Genomic DNA, 16,104 nt, shown 5'->3' on the forward strand with positions numbered 1-16,104 from the left:
ACAATCAATTTTATGCAGTCCAGTGCATCAGTGCTTTGCATTGATAAATAAACAAAGCAGTAACACTGTAACAATGTCATTACAGAATTATACCTTTTTACAAATACACTTTTGCTTCTTCCCTCGCTGTAAAAATCAAATAGCAAATAGCAAAGTGCTAGAGCTTTATATATAGAGCAAATATATAGAGAGAGCATTTCCTATTGGGGCTATTTGCTATGAATTACCATATGGCACAACATGACAAAATCATAATTTTTAATATCTGTGTTTCAGGTAAACTTTTACATTTAAGCCTGATAGTAGCATAATTATAGTCAACAAAGAAAATGAATAGCAAAACAAAACATACCTCAGAGAGACAGATAGAGAGAAAGGGTTCATACAAGAATATGTGGCGCAGGAAAAGACAAGGCTGCAGAGGGAGGGGGGTAAATGGATTTATTTCATCTCGAGTTTCCCACATCCTGCGAACGACTAAAAACGCGGCCACTTAATTTGATATAATGCATGGTATGCGGCTATTTTACATAGCGCTTTAGTGTGGAGTAGACAGACGTGTATTGTATTGTTCACCAATTCAAATAAAAACGAATTAGTTCCCAACTCGAATAGGCATAGGCCTACTCTTCAGTGTCCTAATGTGAAAATAATAGGCAGCCTATAGCAGGGGCTAAAACCATAGATCCAAGTTCTTGATGAACTGATACAAAAAGGGCTAGGCCTACATTGTATCCCTGCGACAGTAGACATCTTTGATACATTTATGATACGTTTTTGTAAAGTTAGACCTAAAATTCTATTGAAATCTCGCAGCATAGCATGACATTAGGATAACATTATAATCCATAATGCATATAGGCTAAACTCTGGAATAGCCTATTTACAGATTACAAAAAACAAGCCAGACACGTCACAGACACCAACGCCGCCCAACCGGACGAGCTAAATACTTTATTCTCACGCTTCGAGCATAACGACTCTGAGCTGCCGAGGATAGCCCTTTAGGACAACGAGGGCTATGTGCTTACGGTCTCCACGGAAGACGTACTTATGTAAGTCATTCAAATGTGTTAACACTCGCAAGGCTGCCGGCCCAGACGGCATCCCTAGCCACGCCCTTAGAGCATGTGCAGACCAGCTAGCTGTTGTGTTTTCTGACATTTTACATCTCTCACTAGCTCAGGCCGTTATCCCCACCTGCTTCAAGATGTCCACTATCATCCCCATGCCCAAGAAAGGGAAAGTAACTGAACTGAATGACTACCGACCCGTAGCACTCCCTTCCGTCATCATGAAGTGCTTCGAGAGGTTAGTCAATGACCACATCACCTCCTCCCTCCCTGACACACTCGACCTTCTCCAATTTGCCTACCGCCCCGACAGAGCCACAGACGACGCAATCGCCATTGCACTGCACACTGCCCTCACCCACCTGGACAAAAGGAATGCATATGTGAGGATGCTGTTCATCGACTACAGCTCGGCCTTCAATAGCATAGTGCCCTCTAAACTCACCACAAAGCTCACGGCCCTGGAACAGAACTCCTCCCTATGCAACTGGATCCTGGACTTCCTGACGTCCACCCCCAGGGGGTGATGGTAGGCAATATTACCTCCTCCACACTGATCCTCAACACGGGGGCCTCACAAGGGTGCGTCCTCAGTCCCCTCCTGTACTCCCTGTATACCACAACTGCGTGGCCTCACACAGGTCTAACTCCATCATGAAGTTTGCTGACGCCACGACAGTAGTAGGCCTGATTACCAACAACGATGAGACGGCCTACAGGGAGGAGGTAGGCACTCTGACGGTGTGGTGCCAGGTAAACAACCTCTCCCTCAACATCAGCAAAACAAAGGAGCTGATTATGTACTTCAGGAGGAACCAGGCTGGGCATGCCCCCATCCTCATCAACAGGGCCGCATCTCCGAGGAGCTGAAATGGTCAAACCACACGGACACCGTGGTGAAGAAGGCACGACAGCGACTCTTCAACCTCAGGAGGCTGAAGAAATTTGGCCTGTCCTCGAGTGCCCTCACAGTGTGCTACAGGAGCACCATGGAGCACCATGGAGAGCATCACAGCCTGGTACGGCAACTCCACCACCACTGACCGCAAGGCGCTACACAGGGTGGTACACTCAGCTGAATGCACCATTAGGTGCACATTGTCTGCCCTCCAGGACACCTACAACACCAGGTGTCGCAGGAAGGCCAAGAAGATCATCTGGGACCCCAGCTACCGAGCCACGGACTGTTCTCCCCGCTTTCATCAGATGTGGGCAGTATAGGAGCATCATGGAAAAACCTGAAAGACTGGCCAATAGCTTCTACCCCCAGACCATCAGGCTGCTGACTAGCCACCACTAGTCAGCTACATACCCCCTCACCTTGCTGCTCCCCCATGGACCCCCCTCTGTGCATGTTACTAATAAACTCTCTAAGGTACTCTAAATCTAATTTACAGTAGCCAAAATCGGCTATTTCCTATAATGTAAACGGCAGTTCATTTTATATTTTGTTAAATTTTTTATAAACTATATTGCACCAAAGACTGAAGCATGAAACAATATAATAAGTTGCTCAGTTGGTAGAGCATGGCGTTTGCAACGCCAGGGTTGTGGGTTCGATTCCCACAGGGGGCCAGTATTAAAAATAAATAATGTATGCACTCACTAACTGTAAGTCGCTCTGGATAAGAGCGTCTGCTAAATGACTAAAATGTAAATGTAACAGCAAGTAATCACGCATTCACGTGCAAACTGCCTCTCTCATGCAAGAGGGTAGCTAACCCCACCTAGATCTTGAATTTGCATTTACTCTTAAACTGCAGGAAAAATGTTGCTTCTTTTGGCGCGTTTTAATTCCCGCCACCGCTGGTCTAGCGGGTTACACTCTATTCTTTATTTTTATTCTATGACTGACGTGAGTTTGTATGGTCTATAATGGTTACCATTGGTGGAGAATGCGTGGTGGGCGGAGAAAATAATGACGATAGACCTTGTGGTGGCTACTCCCATTTACTATGGATATATATTTGTCCTTCCCCTGCCCTTACTCAAATTCAAAGAGCCGGTGTCCTAGCAAAACGTTAGGAGCTGTTTTTCTTTTAATTTTACAATTTGGCTTACTGTTTACAAGTCATTGTACAGTATATCAATAGTCATATTGTATCATTAGGCTAATCGATATTTCAACTCACTGGATACGGAGGCGTTTACGTTTAAGGACCAAATAACGAGTCTTCGCAAGATCCGGATGAGACGAGGATTGGTGCCGCATTTTGTCCTACAGCAACGTGGGTCACGCGCCAGATATAGTGGAACTAGATCCCACATCGGAATATTTGTAGAATAAATCTTCAATTTCGTGGATTACAGGAATGCTGCTGTCTAAATTAAACTCGTTCGCTCATATCTCCACCGTTGATATGCCGGCGAAAATCCAGCTTCAAGTTCACCAAGGTTAGATGACGCTTGTCTTGATAATGGTGGTTCGCTATTAGCTAACGAGTAACATGCTATCTTGCTACTAGGCTAGCAAAACTGTAGTTATCTATTTTACGTAATCTACAGTAACCGTTTCCCTATTCGGTTATTTCCACACTTTGCATTCAACCATGTAACATAACACTAATTATGTGGAAGAGTTGTATTAATCGTATGTTCTTGTATATTTACAGGGAAGGAGAGGGAGCCTTTTGAGAAGCTTTACCAGGTCGGCTCTGTGCTGGGAAGTGGCGGTTTTGGGACGGTGTATTCTGGCACAAGAATTTCAGATGGAGCACTGGTTAGTATTTCTTACATTATATTGCCAACAGTCGCATTCTTTAAAAATATTTATAAATACAAGTTGGCTAATCAATTAATATATTTGCATATTTTCTCCTCTCTAATATCAGGTGTAATTGAACTGATCATGTTTTCCGCACACAGGTTGCTGTCAAACATGTGGCCAAGGATCGGGTCTCCGAGTGGGGAGAGCTGGTAAGGATGGTTTTGGTTGTGCATTTTAGTTTAAGGACATTTATAATTTTAGTTTAAGGACATTTTATAGTATTTTGTTGTCCAGGGGACTGTGGATCTGTCTCCATTCGTACTTTAGTTAGTCGCGTGCGATATCTCAGACAGCACTGGTACGATTTTAACAAAACGGGTGAATGATGCATATTGCCATAGAGATCTGGCACCTACAAAATTACACTGATTGGCCCAAGGCGGGAGCTATAGTAATTAACAGAAATGTTAGTCACACGACATATCACAATTGGCCCAAGAGGGGGGCGCTGCATCATTCGTGGGGGGACGACATGTTTATTATTGCCTTCACACAATTGGCGGCTGAAATTAACCAGATTTCAATTTTATTTTTAGCCCAATGGCTCTCGTGTCCCCATGGAGATTCTACTCATGAAGAAAGTTGGAAATGGAGCTCGGGGCGTGATAAAGATGCTGGACTGGTATGAGCGACCTGACAGCTTTATTATTGTCATGGAACGATCGGAGAAGGTCAAGGACCTTTTTGATTTCATCACTGAGAAAGGTGCCTTATCAGAGGAGCTGGCAAATAACTTTTTCCGTCAGGTTCTTGAAGCCGTTCGACACTGCCACAACTGTGGGGTTGTACACAGGGACATCAAAGATGAAAACATCCTCATTGATCTTCGGACAGGCGAAATTAAGCTTATTGACTTCGGATCCGGGGCATTGCTCAAAGACACCGTTTACACCGACTTCGACGGTAAGCATCCTCATTGATATACTCTAACCATAGTCCATTTTAGTGGTTAGTGAATGTGTTGATTTTGGCGCCACCCTTTGGAGGGAAAGTGCATTTTTACAACTCGAAGTTTGTAAACATTGTCACATGTCAGGCTCTCCTCCCACCTCACTCTCACACAGACCTACTGTTATGCTCACTGGCGCTTGACCTCAATAGAAGGCACGCAGTGATTATTTATAATTGTTTAATCCATGTTATCACAGATGTATTAAATCAGTACTTAATGTTTATTTTTGTGTCCATTTTTTAAGCATTCTGTGTATTTCTTCATAGAAATTGAGCACATCATTGAATTTAACCATTATTGTTATTTCTCTATCAACAGGCACTAGAGTGTACAGTCCACCTGAATGGATCAAATACCATCGGTACCATGGGCGGTCTGCCACAGTTTGGTCTCTGGGTGTCCTGCTGTATGATATGGTGTGTGGAGACATTCCCTTCGAGCAGGACGAGGAGATTGTACAAGGCCAGGTGCTCTTCAGACGAAGAATATCCACAGGTGAGCCCCAATAACTTAAACAAAACATCCTCACACCTAATAAGCTACACCAGTGGAATATATTGCTCATGTATTAGTCATTGGGTGTCCAGTCTAAGCACTGACTAACCATTATCCCCATTCTTCTTCCAGAGTGCCAGCAGTTGATCAAGTTGTGCCTGTCCCTGAGGCCTGCTGAGAGGCCATCGTTTGAGGACATCATCAATCACCCATGGATGCAGAGCACAGTATCCCCAGCAGAGCAGAGCACAGAGATCAGACTGCACAGCATCAGCCACGAGCCTGCTGCTTTCACCACCGTGGTGGCCCAATGACTGTCACTGCACTGACAGAGACTAGTAGTACACAGAGGACTGACGTGGCTGTACACCAAAGACAATATGGACTATACAGAAGGAAGTTACAGATTTTATTTAAATATCTCCCTCTTTCTTTTGTGGCCAGACCCCACCTGTTCACTCTCCTTTTGGACTTCATGAAAACCAAACATCCTTAATGGCTACTTAATTGGACACTGTAATATCAAAAGCTATTCTCACCCCTACGAAGGACTTGCTCTGTAATATTGGCTGTGGTGTGAGAGTATGTACACCAGAAAGGACAAAGTCCATCCCTATTCATGTGATTGTTCTGCTGAAGGTATGAACAAGTGGACAGTCTTTTACATAGCTAGCTACCAACCAGCCACTGTACTCTGCCCTGCCTCACTGATGAGTGGGTGTCAGAGGAAGCAAAGAGGAGCAAATCGAAGTGCCTTCGGTGTGTCAGATTGTTGGGGACCCTGGAAATACTTGAATTTCATGAAGCCATCATATCACTTCTTTTTTTTTTCTGCTTTTGTCTTATAGGACTAGATCAGTAAAGCCTATGCCATTTTCCAATGTCAACAGCAGCCAGAGAACCTCCTATAGTACACACAAACCTGTGCAAACAAAAACCGGAAGACTTTCCTGCATCCACCTCCGAGCTTTTAACGCCGGTCTACACACAACTACCACTCACCCAGACCTGAATGCACACTGCAATGCAAAGCACCACACTAAAATATTAAATGTTCTGCTTTTTTGTTTGCGTAAACATGTATCTGTCACCTCACAGGCTAGGAATAAGGCTATGGTGAATAATATTTATGTGTGATTTCTCTCACTCGAGCTATGTGGAATTATTTATTTATAGAGAATTTCGGCTGTATATTTCATTCCACAGTTGTTGAAGGGCCCACAGATTATTTAAATTTATTTTGACCATATTTATGGCTTGAAATCTTCTGAGCAGATGTTTGTGTATATATGTGTAAATAACCTTCAAAGCTCTTCCATTTTAATGTATGTTGAAAGTCTACTGATGGTAACTGTTTTTGTCTGCTGTTGATTTGGATGAATTGACATTGTTCTGAGTAAGCAAGTGTGTGTCATACATCAACATTGTTTTCACCTCTAGTTGCATGATTGCGGCTTGGATTGCTTTGTTTTCATCCATATTAGAATTGTAAATTATATTAACTATTTTTATACGATTTCAATAAATATTTTTTTAACCTTGACTTTTGACCCAGTTTTACTTCAGGAGATAATGTCTACCATGAACCTGGTATTTGAACTACAAACACAAGTGAAAGAATAGCTTAAAACCACAATCATATTTCAGATGTGTATTAGATTGACATCAATGAATAACAAGAGAAGTTTCCACCACTGCTCCACACAGCACCTGCTCAGAGATAACATAGCTCAACTCTCTTTCGTGGCGTAAGAAGGGGGGTGTAGACCATTACCATATGTCAAAGTTGACAAGGACAAAAGCCGACAAACATACGCACATCCAGGTACATTCCGCAGGTGCTGGAGTTGTAGGCAAACCACACCTGTCATACAGTGAGGGAAAAAAGTATTTGATCCCCTGCTGATTTTGTACGTTTGCCCACTGACAAAGACATGATCAGTCTATCATTTTAATGGTAGGTTTATTTGAACAGTGAGAGACAGAATAACAACAACAAAATCCAGAAAAACGCATGTCAAAAATGTTATCAATTGATTTGCATTTTAATGAGAGAAATAAGTATTTGACCCCTCTGCAAAACATGACTTAGTACTTGGTGGCAAAACCCTTGTTGGCAATCACAGAGGTCAGACGTTTCTTGTAGTTGGCCAACAGGTTTGCACACATCTCAGGAGGGATTTTGTTCCACTCCTCTTTGCAGATCTTCTCCAAGTCATTAAGGTTTGGAGCCTGACGTTTGGCAACTCGAACGTTCAGCTCCCTCCACAGATTTTCTATGGGATTAAGGTTTGGAGACTGGCTAGGCCACTCCAGGACCTTAATGTGCTCCTTCTTGAGCCACTCCTTTGTTGCCTTGGCCATGTGTTTTGGGTCATTGTCATGCTGGAATACCCATCCACGACCCATTGTCAATGCCCTGGCTGAGGGAAGGAGGTTCTCACCCAAGATTTGACGGTACATGGCCCCGTCCATCGTCCCTTTGATGCAGTGAAGTTGTCCTGTCCCCTTAGCAGAAAAACACCCCCAAAGCATAATGTTTCCACCTCCATGTTTGACGGTGGGGATGGTGTTCTTGGGGTCATAGGCAGCATTCCTCCTCCTCCAAACACGGCGAGTTGAGTTGATGCCAAAGAGCTCGATTTTGGTCTCATCTGACCACAACACTTTCACCCAGTTCTCCTCTGAATCATTCAGATGTTCATTGGCAAACTTCAGACGGGCCTGTATATGTGCTTTCTTGAGCAGGGGGACCTTGCGCGCGCTGCAGGATTTCAGTCCTTCACGGCATAGTGTGTTACCAATTGTTTTCTTGGTGACTATGGTCCCAGCTGCCTTGAGATCATTGACAAGATCCTCCCGTGTAGTTCTGGGCTGATTCCTCACCGTTCTCATGATCATTGCAACTCCACGAGGTAAGATCTTGCATGGAGCCCCAGGCCGAGGGAGATTGACAGTTATTTTGTGTTTCTTCCATTTGCGAATAATCGCACCAACTGTTGTCACCTTCTCACCAAGCTGCTTGGCGATGGTCTTGTAGCCCATTCCAGCCTTGTGTAGGTCTACAATCTTGTCCCTGACATCCTTGGAGAGCTCTTTGGTCTTGGCCATGGTGGAGAGTTTGGAATCTGATTGATTGATTGCTTCTGTGGACAGGTGTCTTTTATACAGGTAACAAACTGAGATTAGGAGCACTCCCTTTAAGTGTGTGCTCCTAATCTCAGCTCATTACCTGTATAAAAGACACCTGGGAGCCAGAAATCTTTCTGATTGAAAGGGGGTTAAATACTTATTTCCCTCATTAAAATGCAAATCAATTTATAACATTTTTGACATGCATTTTTCTGGATTTTGTTGTTGTTATTCTGTCTCTCACTGTTCAAATAAACCTCCCATTAAAATTATAGACAGATCATTTCTTTGTCAGTGGGCAAACGTACAAAATCAGCAGGGGATCAAATATTTTTTTCCCTCACTGTATATACTCTCCCCAAAATTCACAAGAGCACGACGCCATGCAGGCCCATTGTGAGTACTAACAGATCTCTGACAGAATGTCTCTACCTTTGTAGACTATGTTGTGAAACCCTGGGCGATCTCCCTCCCCACATATACCAGAGACTATTGATTTTATTAATCTTTTGAAATCTGTGGACCATATACATTTGACATTTTAGTCATTTAGCAGACGCTCTTATCCAGAGCGACTTACAGTTAGTGAGTGCATACATCTTTTTTTTCTTCATACTTTCATATACCTGTAAATTCTGTGTACTTTTGATGTTACCAGTCTATATACTAACATCCCCCATCAGGGTGGCCTAGAGGCCCTCATGTTCTACCTAAATGAACGTCCCCCTAATGCTCTTCCCAGCACCAATTGTATTGTGGACCTGGCTGAACTGTTACTAACCTCCAACTATTTTCTCTTCAGAGGAGACTTTTTCCTCCAGACCAAAGGGACAGCGATTGGGAGCACTATGGCTCCTAATTATGCTAACCTATATCTAGGAATGTTTGTAAAACAGGTGGTGCTGAATCCAGACCTCAACCCCTTTCTCTCCTAATCTCCTATCTCCTATATTTGGATGACATTTTCGGGATCTATAAAGGGACCCAGGAAGAACTCTTGGAATTCCATGCCTATCTAAACTCTATGAATGAGCACCTTCATTTCACCATTAACTATGACCTATCCCAAATCAGTTTTCTTGATGTGATGGTTATTAAGCTCCCTCTCTACAGATCCCTATAGGAAACCTACGGACAGGAACACCCTCCTTAGAGGTGACAGCTTTCATCCACGTCCAGTTATTAAAAGTCTCCCTGTAAGTCAATTCAGCCGCATCAGAAGAATATGCGGCTCTGATGCTTCTTACCAGAAACAGACCACGGACCTCACACAATGGTTTAAGGAAAGGGGGTACAAAGACAATTGGGTAAAACATGTCAATGATCGTTTTGAAGGACTAACACAGTTGAAAAGCATTCAACCAAAAGTTAAAGAAAAAGCAGAACATGTCCCCTCATGCTTCACCCAATACTCACCATTGGGGAAGGCATTTAAAGACATTATCAGGAAGCACTGGTACATTGTTGATACTGACCCACAATTGAAACCCATCTTTAAATATCCCCCATGTATGGTCTTTAAAAGACCCCCAAACATGAGAGACATTGTGGTCAAATCTGATTATCCACCAGAGAAAAGGGAAACGTTCTTGGAGAAGATTCCGAAGGGTAATTACAAATGTGGCCAATGTGGTCAATGCAGTTTCACGTACAAATGTGAGGCCTGATTACCTGCATGTCCACCAATGTTGTTTACATATTGAAATGTCCTTGTGGTCTGTCTTACATAGGGAAAACCCGTAGAAGCCTTAAGAGCCGGATCAGTGAGCACCGCAGCAATATACGGACAGGTGAGACAAAAAAACAGGTTGCTGTTTATTTTGTACAAGCTGGGCATCCTATTAGTTCGCTGAAATACATTGGAATAGAAATGGTCAAGATGTCACACAGGGGAGGGGACATTGAGAGGAAGCTTCTTCAAAGGGAATCTTTCTGGATCCACTGGCTCAACACACTGTCTCCTCTTGGCCATAACGAGGAGTTTTTATAGTTTTAAAATGTCAAAATGATTGTGTTTTTTTTTTATCCTAATTGAATATTATGTGTATATATATTACTGTAAATATTGATCACATTGCTTGTGTATGATCATATATTTTGATACATTGAATGTTAATATTATGAACCTATGTTATATATTTTTACCTCCCGTTTCAGGAAGTGATGTCACTGAGTACTGCCCCTATATATAGGACCTGCCACCCCCACCTGGGATATGGATGCCTGATGAAGACCTAAAGGTCGAAATGTTGTTATAAATAAAATCACCTGGGAGCATGAGCAGCAGTGTGCAAAGTTGACAAGGAGACATTGTCCAGATTTCATTAGTCTTTTTATAAGTCAAGCTAAAAAACATTGATTTATGTTCTTATGGGTTTATCTAGAAAGCAGGTTATGTTTAATAAAAGGCATTATACCGCAGGGGTCCTGGCCTCAGTCTGCAAATCTGTTATCAGAACTTTACTATCTTCATCTCAGAAGGCAAAGTAGCTGCATTTATGAAGGTCTAGTAGTCCACATCTGTAGCGTTTGCATTTGTATTTCAATAGAGACAACATAGAGGTAGACAATTTTGTCAAAAATGTTGGCTGTTTGTTTAGTGCGTATTAAAATACACCTCCGTAGCCAGGCCTGCGCTCATCTTAATTCCTTGAGCAGAGATGGCCCAGCATGTGGTCCTCTGCCCTGCCCCCTCTCCAGGCCCCAGCTTGGCCAACCTGGCCCATCCTCTCTCCCACCCGCCATGGGGGTCATGCTTCCCAAGCTTCTGTAATCCTCTGCCTATCCTTGCTCACTATACCTGATTGGCTTATACATGCTTCAGTATATGTCCGAAGCCCAGCAAGAGGACCTGTATGACTATGTGGGCTGGGTATTACTGTTTCTAAGCCATTGCACTTATGGAACATTGGTTTATCTCACTGACATATTTCTCAACACTTGTCTAATCCTATATCTGTGTGCATCCTCTACCTGGAAGACATTTGCCTGTAGTAGAGATATAATCAAAACCACAGCACATTTTCTTCAGATGCCATGGTTATGCAAGTTCTGAGAATCTGGGGGTGTACTACAATTGACATGTGGGTGGCTGCTTTGAATATTAAAATCATACAGCAAGGAAATGTATTTTTAACTTCAACAAAGTTTAAAATGTCAAATATGATACACAAGTGGGATCTCTGCCATGAAACCTTTCATCTTGCCACCATTTTTGTCTTGCCCCACAAAGTGCTGCTATCTGCCTTGTGACAGGACTGATACTCATTCCCTGAACTGAGGAAGGGAGAATCATGCAAACCTGTTTTACAATGACAGTCAAATAAGGGTGTTGTATTTGCATGGATGGAGAATCGATGACTCGTTCTCTACTCAGCTATGGAGCTCCTTTGAATGGAGACAATCTGCATTTTGGATTGAGTCATCTGTACAGCAGGACAAAGCCAATCTACAGTGAGGGACTGTTTGAGAATAAAATAAAATACATTTCTCTCAGGTTGATTATTTCTGTAAGTATATATTGTGCAATGTAAACTTTTCCAAAATATGTTTCCTCAATTATCATTGTACCATATTCATACATACAGTGCATTCGGAAAATATTCAGACCCCTTGACTTTTTCCACATTTTGTTACGTTACATCTTATTCTAAAATGGATTAAATCGGGGGGGTTTTCTTCATCAATCTACACACAATACCCCATAATGACAAAAGCAAAAACGGGTTTTGCAAATGTATTACAAATAAAAAACTGAAATATTACATTTACATAAGTATTCAGACCCTTCACTCAATACTTTGTTGAAGCACCTTTGGCAGAGATTACAGCCTGGAGTCTTCTTGGGTATGACGCCACAAGCTTGGCACACCTGTATTTGGGGAGTTTCTCCCATTCTTCTCTGCAGATCCTCTCAAGCTCTGTCAGGTTGGATGGGGAGTGTTGCTGCACAGCTATTTTCAGGTCTCGCCAGAGATGTTCGATCAGGTTCAAGTCCAGGCTCTAGTTGGGCCACTCAAGGACATTCAGAGACTTGTCCCGAAGCCACTCCTGCGTTGTTTTGGCTGTGTGCTTAGGGTCATTGTCCTGTTGGAAGGTGAACCTTCGCCCCAGTCTGATGTCCTGAGCCCTCTGGAGCAGGTTTTCATCAAGGATCTCTCTGTACTTGTTTCTCATGGTCTGAGAGTCCTTTAGGTGCCTTTTGGCAAACTCCAAACGGGCTGTCATGTGCTTTTTACTGTGTAGTGGCTTCCGTCTGGCCACTCTACCATAAAGGCCTGATTGATGGAGTGCTGCAGAGATGGTTGTCCTTATGGAAGGTTCTCCCATCTCCACAGAGGAACTGGAACTCTGTCAGAGTGACCATCGCGTTCTTGGTCACCTCCCAGGCCCTTCTCCCCCGATTGCTCAGTTTGGCCGGGCGGCCAGCTCTAGGAAGAGTCTTGGTGGTTCCAAACTTCTTCCATTTAAGAATGATGGAGGCCACTGTGTTCTTGTGGACCTTCAATGCTGCAGAACTTTTATAGTACCCTTCCCCAGATCTGTGCCTCGACAATTTCCTGTCTCGGAGCTCTACGGACAATTCCTTCAACCTCATGGCTAGGTTTTTGCTCTGACATGCACTGTCAACTGTGGGACCTTATATAGACAGGTGTGTGCCTTTCCAAATCATGTCAAATCAATTGAATTTACCACAGGTGGACTCCAATCAAGTTGTAGAAACATCTCAAGGATGATCAATGGAAACAGGATGCACCTGAGCTCAATTTCGAGTCTCATAGCAAAGGGTCTGAATACTTTTTTAAGTTTAATTCAATTCAAATGTCTAAAAACCTGTTTTCGCTTTGTCATTATGGGGTATTGTGTGTAGATTAATGAGGAAAAAAACAAATAAGGCTGTAATGTAACAAAATGTGGAAAAAGGGAAGGGGTCTGAATACTTTCTGTATGCACTGTATGTCATGTATGGCTTTTTTCCCCGCTATACTCGACTTGAGTGGGTTGAGTCACTGACGTGATCTTCCTGTCCGGTTTTGCGCCCCCTCGGGCTTGTGTGGTTGGGGAGATCTTCGTGGGCTATATACTCAGCCTTGTCTCCGGGTAGTAGGTTAGTGTCCTGTTGATATACCTTTGGTGGTGTGGGGGCTGTGCTTTGGCAAAGTGCATGGGGATATATCCTGCCTGGTTGGCCCTGTCCAGGAGTATTTTTGGATGGGGCCACAGTGTTCCCTGACCCCCCCTGTCTCAGTCCCCAGTATCTATGCCGCAATAGTTTATGCACCGGGGGGCTAGGGTCAGTCTGTCCATTTCTGGTGTATTGTGTGACCTCAATTTCTCCTGTCCTACCTGTTGTACTGTGTGATCTTAGGCATGCTCCCTCTAATTCTCTTCTCTCTCTCTCTCTTTCTCTCTGTCCCCCTATCCCAGAGGACCTGTGCCCTCGGACCATGCCTTAGGACAACCTGGCCTGACGACTCCTGGCTGTCCCTGTCCCCAGTCCACCCGGTCGTGCTGCTGATCCAGTTCTGCTGTTCTGCCTGCGGCTGTGGAACCCTGACATGCTTCACCGGACGTTCTACCTTGTCCCGGACCTGCTGCTTCAAATCTCTCTCTCTCTCTCTCTCTCTCTCTCTCTCTCTCTCTCTCTCTCTCTCTCTCTCTCTCTCTCTCTCTCTCAGAATATGTATGTGTTAACAGTGTTGCTCATCTTAAATTACATCTGGACAACTCTGACCATAGTTTATGGCAGATTATTTGCAGCTACACCCCTTCTACCACAGGAGGTTGGTGACACCTTAATTGGGGAGAACGGGCTCGTGGGAATGGCTGGAGCGGAATAGGTGGAATGGTATCAAATATATCAAACACATGGTTTCCATGTGTTTGATGCCATTCCATTCGCTCCATTCCAGCCATTATTATGAGCCGTCCTCCCCTCAGCAGCCTCCACTGCCTTCTACATGCTCATTCCTGTATACCACTCCCTGCAAAACAGTTATTGGGAAACAGAGAGAAACTCCAGCTGTTGCAGGACCTCCCCCCTCCCAAATCTTTCTCAATAACGTCTTCTGAAGAACTCAAGACACGCATATATACCATATTTCCAAACACAAGCAACGATCCAAAATTGATAGTCATAATATGGCCTGACGAGTCCTGGCTGTCTAATGTTTTGGACAGCATACAAAACAGGAACACAGGAACACCCCTGTATGATTAGCTGCTTGACATTTACTTTTAGGGATGTGCTTTCACAAGGTATGTTTTGTATGCTGCCCAAAACATTTGTTTTTCACTCACACACACACACACACACGCACAGAGGGAATGGAAGTCATTCCATCAGAGCACAGTGCTCTGTAAGGTCAGTGTGATTCGTCTCTCCCTGAATAGCAGGGTGTTCTACAAGTGAGTGATCCTGGTCCTCATTACTGCCTGTGTGTGTGGCCTGGGTCTTAGATACCCTCTGCAAAACTGTTTCCCGCCGTAAGCGTATCAAATGCTGCAATCTTTATTTGGCTCACATCTCATGCTTTATTCTTCTCTGTGAAAGTTAGATATAATCAACTGCACCACAGAGTTTCTAGCTACACTTGTTCAAGGCATGGCAGTTGAAGTTGTTCTCACATTTTTGTGAATAAGTCAGACACAGACTAATTAGAGAGGGCGGACAGCTATCCACCCCAGCACTTTCACATCTGTGACGGATCCCACGGTTGGCCAGCCAGCCACCCTCCTACTGCAACAAGCCAGTACATGGGAGAGCTGCCTGAGAGGATGGTTGGCTGTAGTGTGGGAGATGACTGAGTCAGTGTATGCCTACAGTATGCCTCAGGGGTTTCCAAGGCAGGAATGAAATGTCTCAGGGTGACCCTGATTCCTTGGGGCTGGCGCTACCTGCAGGGTCCCCATCCACGCCTGTGGGGAGTGCTGCATTCCTGCTGCCTGACTCACAGCTCCACACATTGTGTTGGCCAGATTGGCTATTAAGGGAAAGGTCAGCTTTCTCTCTCAAGCACAGACAAACAGGCTGACATGGAGCGCAGGGCAGAGGGGAGGGCGTGGTGACCAGACCACAAGCAGATTCCTGTCACTCCCTTTCTGAGGCAGAGGGAGGGAGACACACATCAATAGTCTGAACGCCAACTGTCAGCATGAGCCTGTCGACTCACCCCTGTGACTCACCCATTTGTAAATAACATTGTTTACACACAAGAGGAGATGTTATTGACGGGTTGTCTTGTCTTTTAGCTCTTTGTTTATGTACAATTGCCTTGGTAAACTCACTGAGGGCTCTATTCAATCCGAATCATGGAAGTTCAGAGTTACAGCGTGATTTAAATTTAAGGGCAATGTTCCCACGTTAGCGGAGACTGCATTCACGGTAAAGGCTGCATATACCGGGTCAATCGGAAATGACCTTTCGATTTCTATTGCGCAATCTAACGCTTCAGTGATACAGATTAAATAGAGCCCTGAGAGAGTTTTCGGAGTTTTGTATGACAGTGAACTCCTAAGCTGTATGAACATGACGTTTAGAATGGGTTTTGGTGGCATGCTGGACACATCAGCAAACACTATATTGAACCCTAGTATAGTCCTTGTTGGAAGGAAGGCCTGCAGGGGCTGGATTCAATCCGTATCGCAGAAGAAATGTGTTTGACTCCGTTCCATTGATCCCATTC

General features: G+C 44.0%; 1 protein-coding gene across 1 annotated transcript; it reads left to right on the top strand.

The window, feature by feature from the left end:
- The first annotated feature begins 3,066 nt into the window (after positions 1–3,066).
- Positions 3,067–6,830, top strand: LOC121538361 (serine/threonine-protein kinase pim-1). The gene is made up of 6 exons (XM_041846288.1): positions 3,067–3,467; positions 3,686–3,792; positions 3,939–3,989; positions 4,377–4,743; positions 5,111–5,287; positions 5,420–6,830. Exons 1-6 carry the CDS (start codon positions 3,386–3,388, stop codon positions 5,599–5,601), a joined length of 966 nt encoding a protein of 321 aa, XP_041702222.1. The 5' UTR covers positions 3,067–3,385; the 3' UTR covers positions 5,602–6,830.
- Positions 6,831–16,104: the final 9,274 nt, after the last annotated feature.

Source organism: Coregonus clupeaformis, chromosome 24, assembly GCF_020615455.1.
Source record: "Coregonus clupeaformis isolate EN_2021a chromosome 24, ASM2061545v1, whole genome shotgun sequence".
Lineage (NCBI taxonomy): Eukaryota > Metazoa > Chordata > Actinopteri > Salmoniformes > Salmonidae > Coregonus > Coregonus clupeaformis.

Bases quoted from the DNA above. Each gene is read 5' to 3' on its own strand.
- LOC121538361 (XM_041846288.1), top strand. From the start codon at position 3,386: ATGCTGCTGTCTAAATTAAACTCGTTCGCTCATATCTCCACCGTTGAT. The intron at 3,793-3,938 runs GTTAGTATTTCT...TTCCGCACACAG, and splicing joins GAATTTCAGATGGAGCACTG to GTTGCTGTCAAACATGTGGC. The intron at 4,744-5,110 runs GTAAGCATCCTC...CTCTATCAACAG, and splicing joins CGTTTACACCGACTTCGACG to GCACTAGAGTGTACAGTCCA.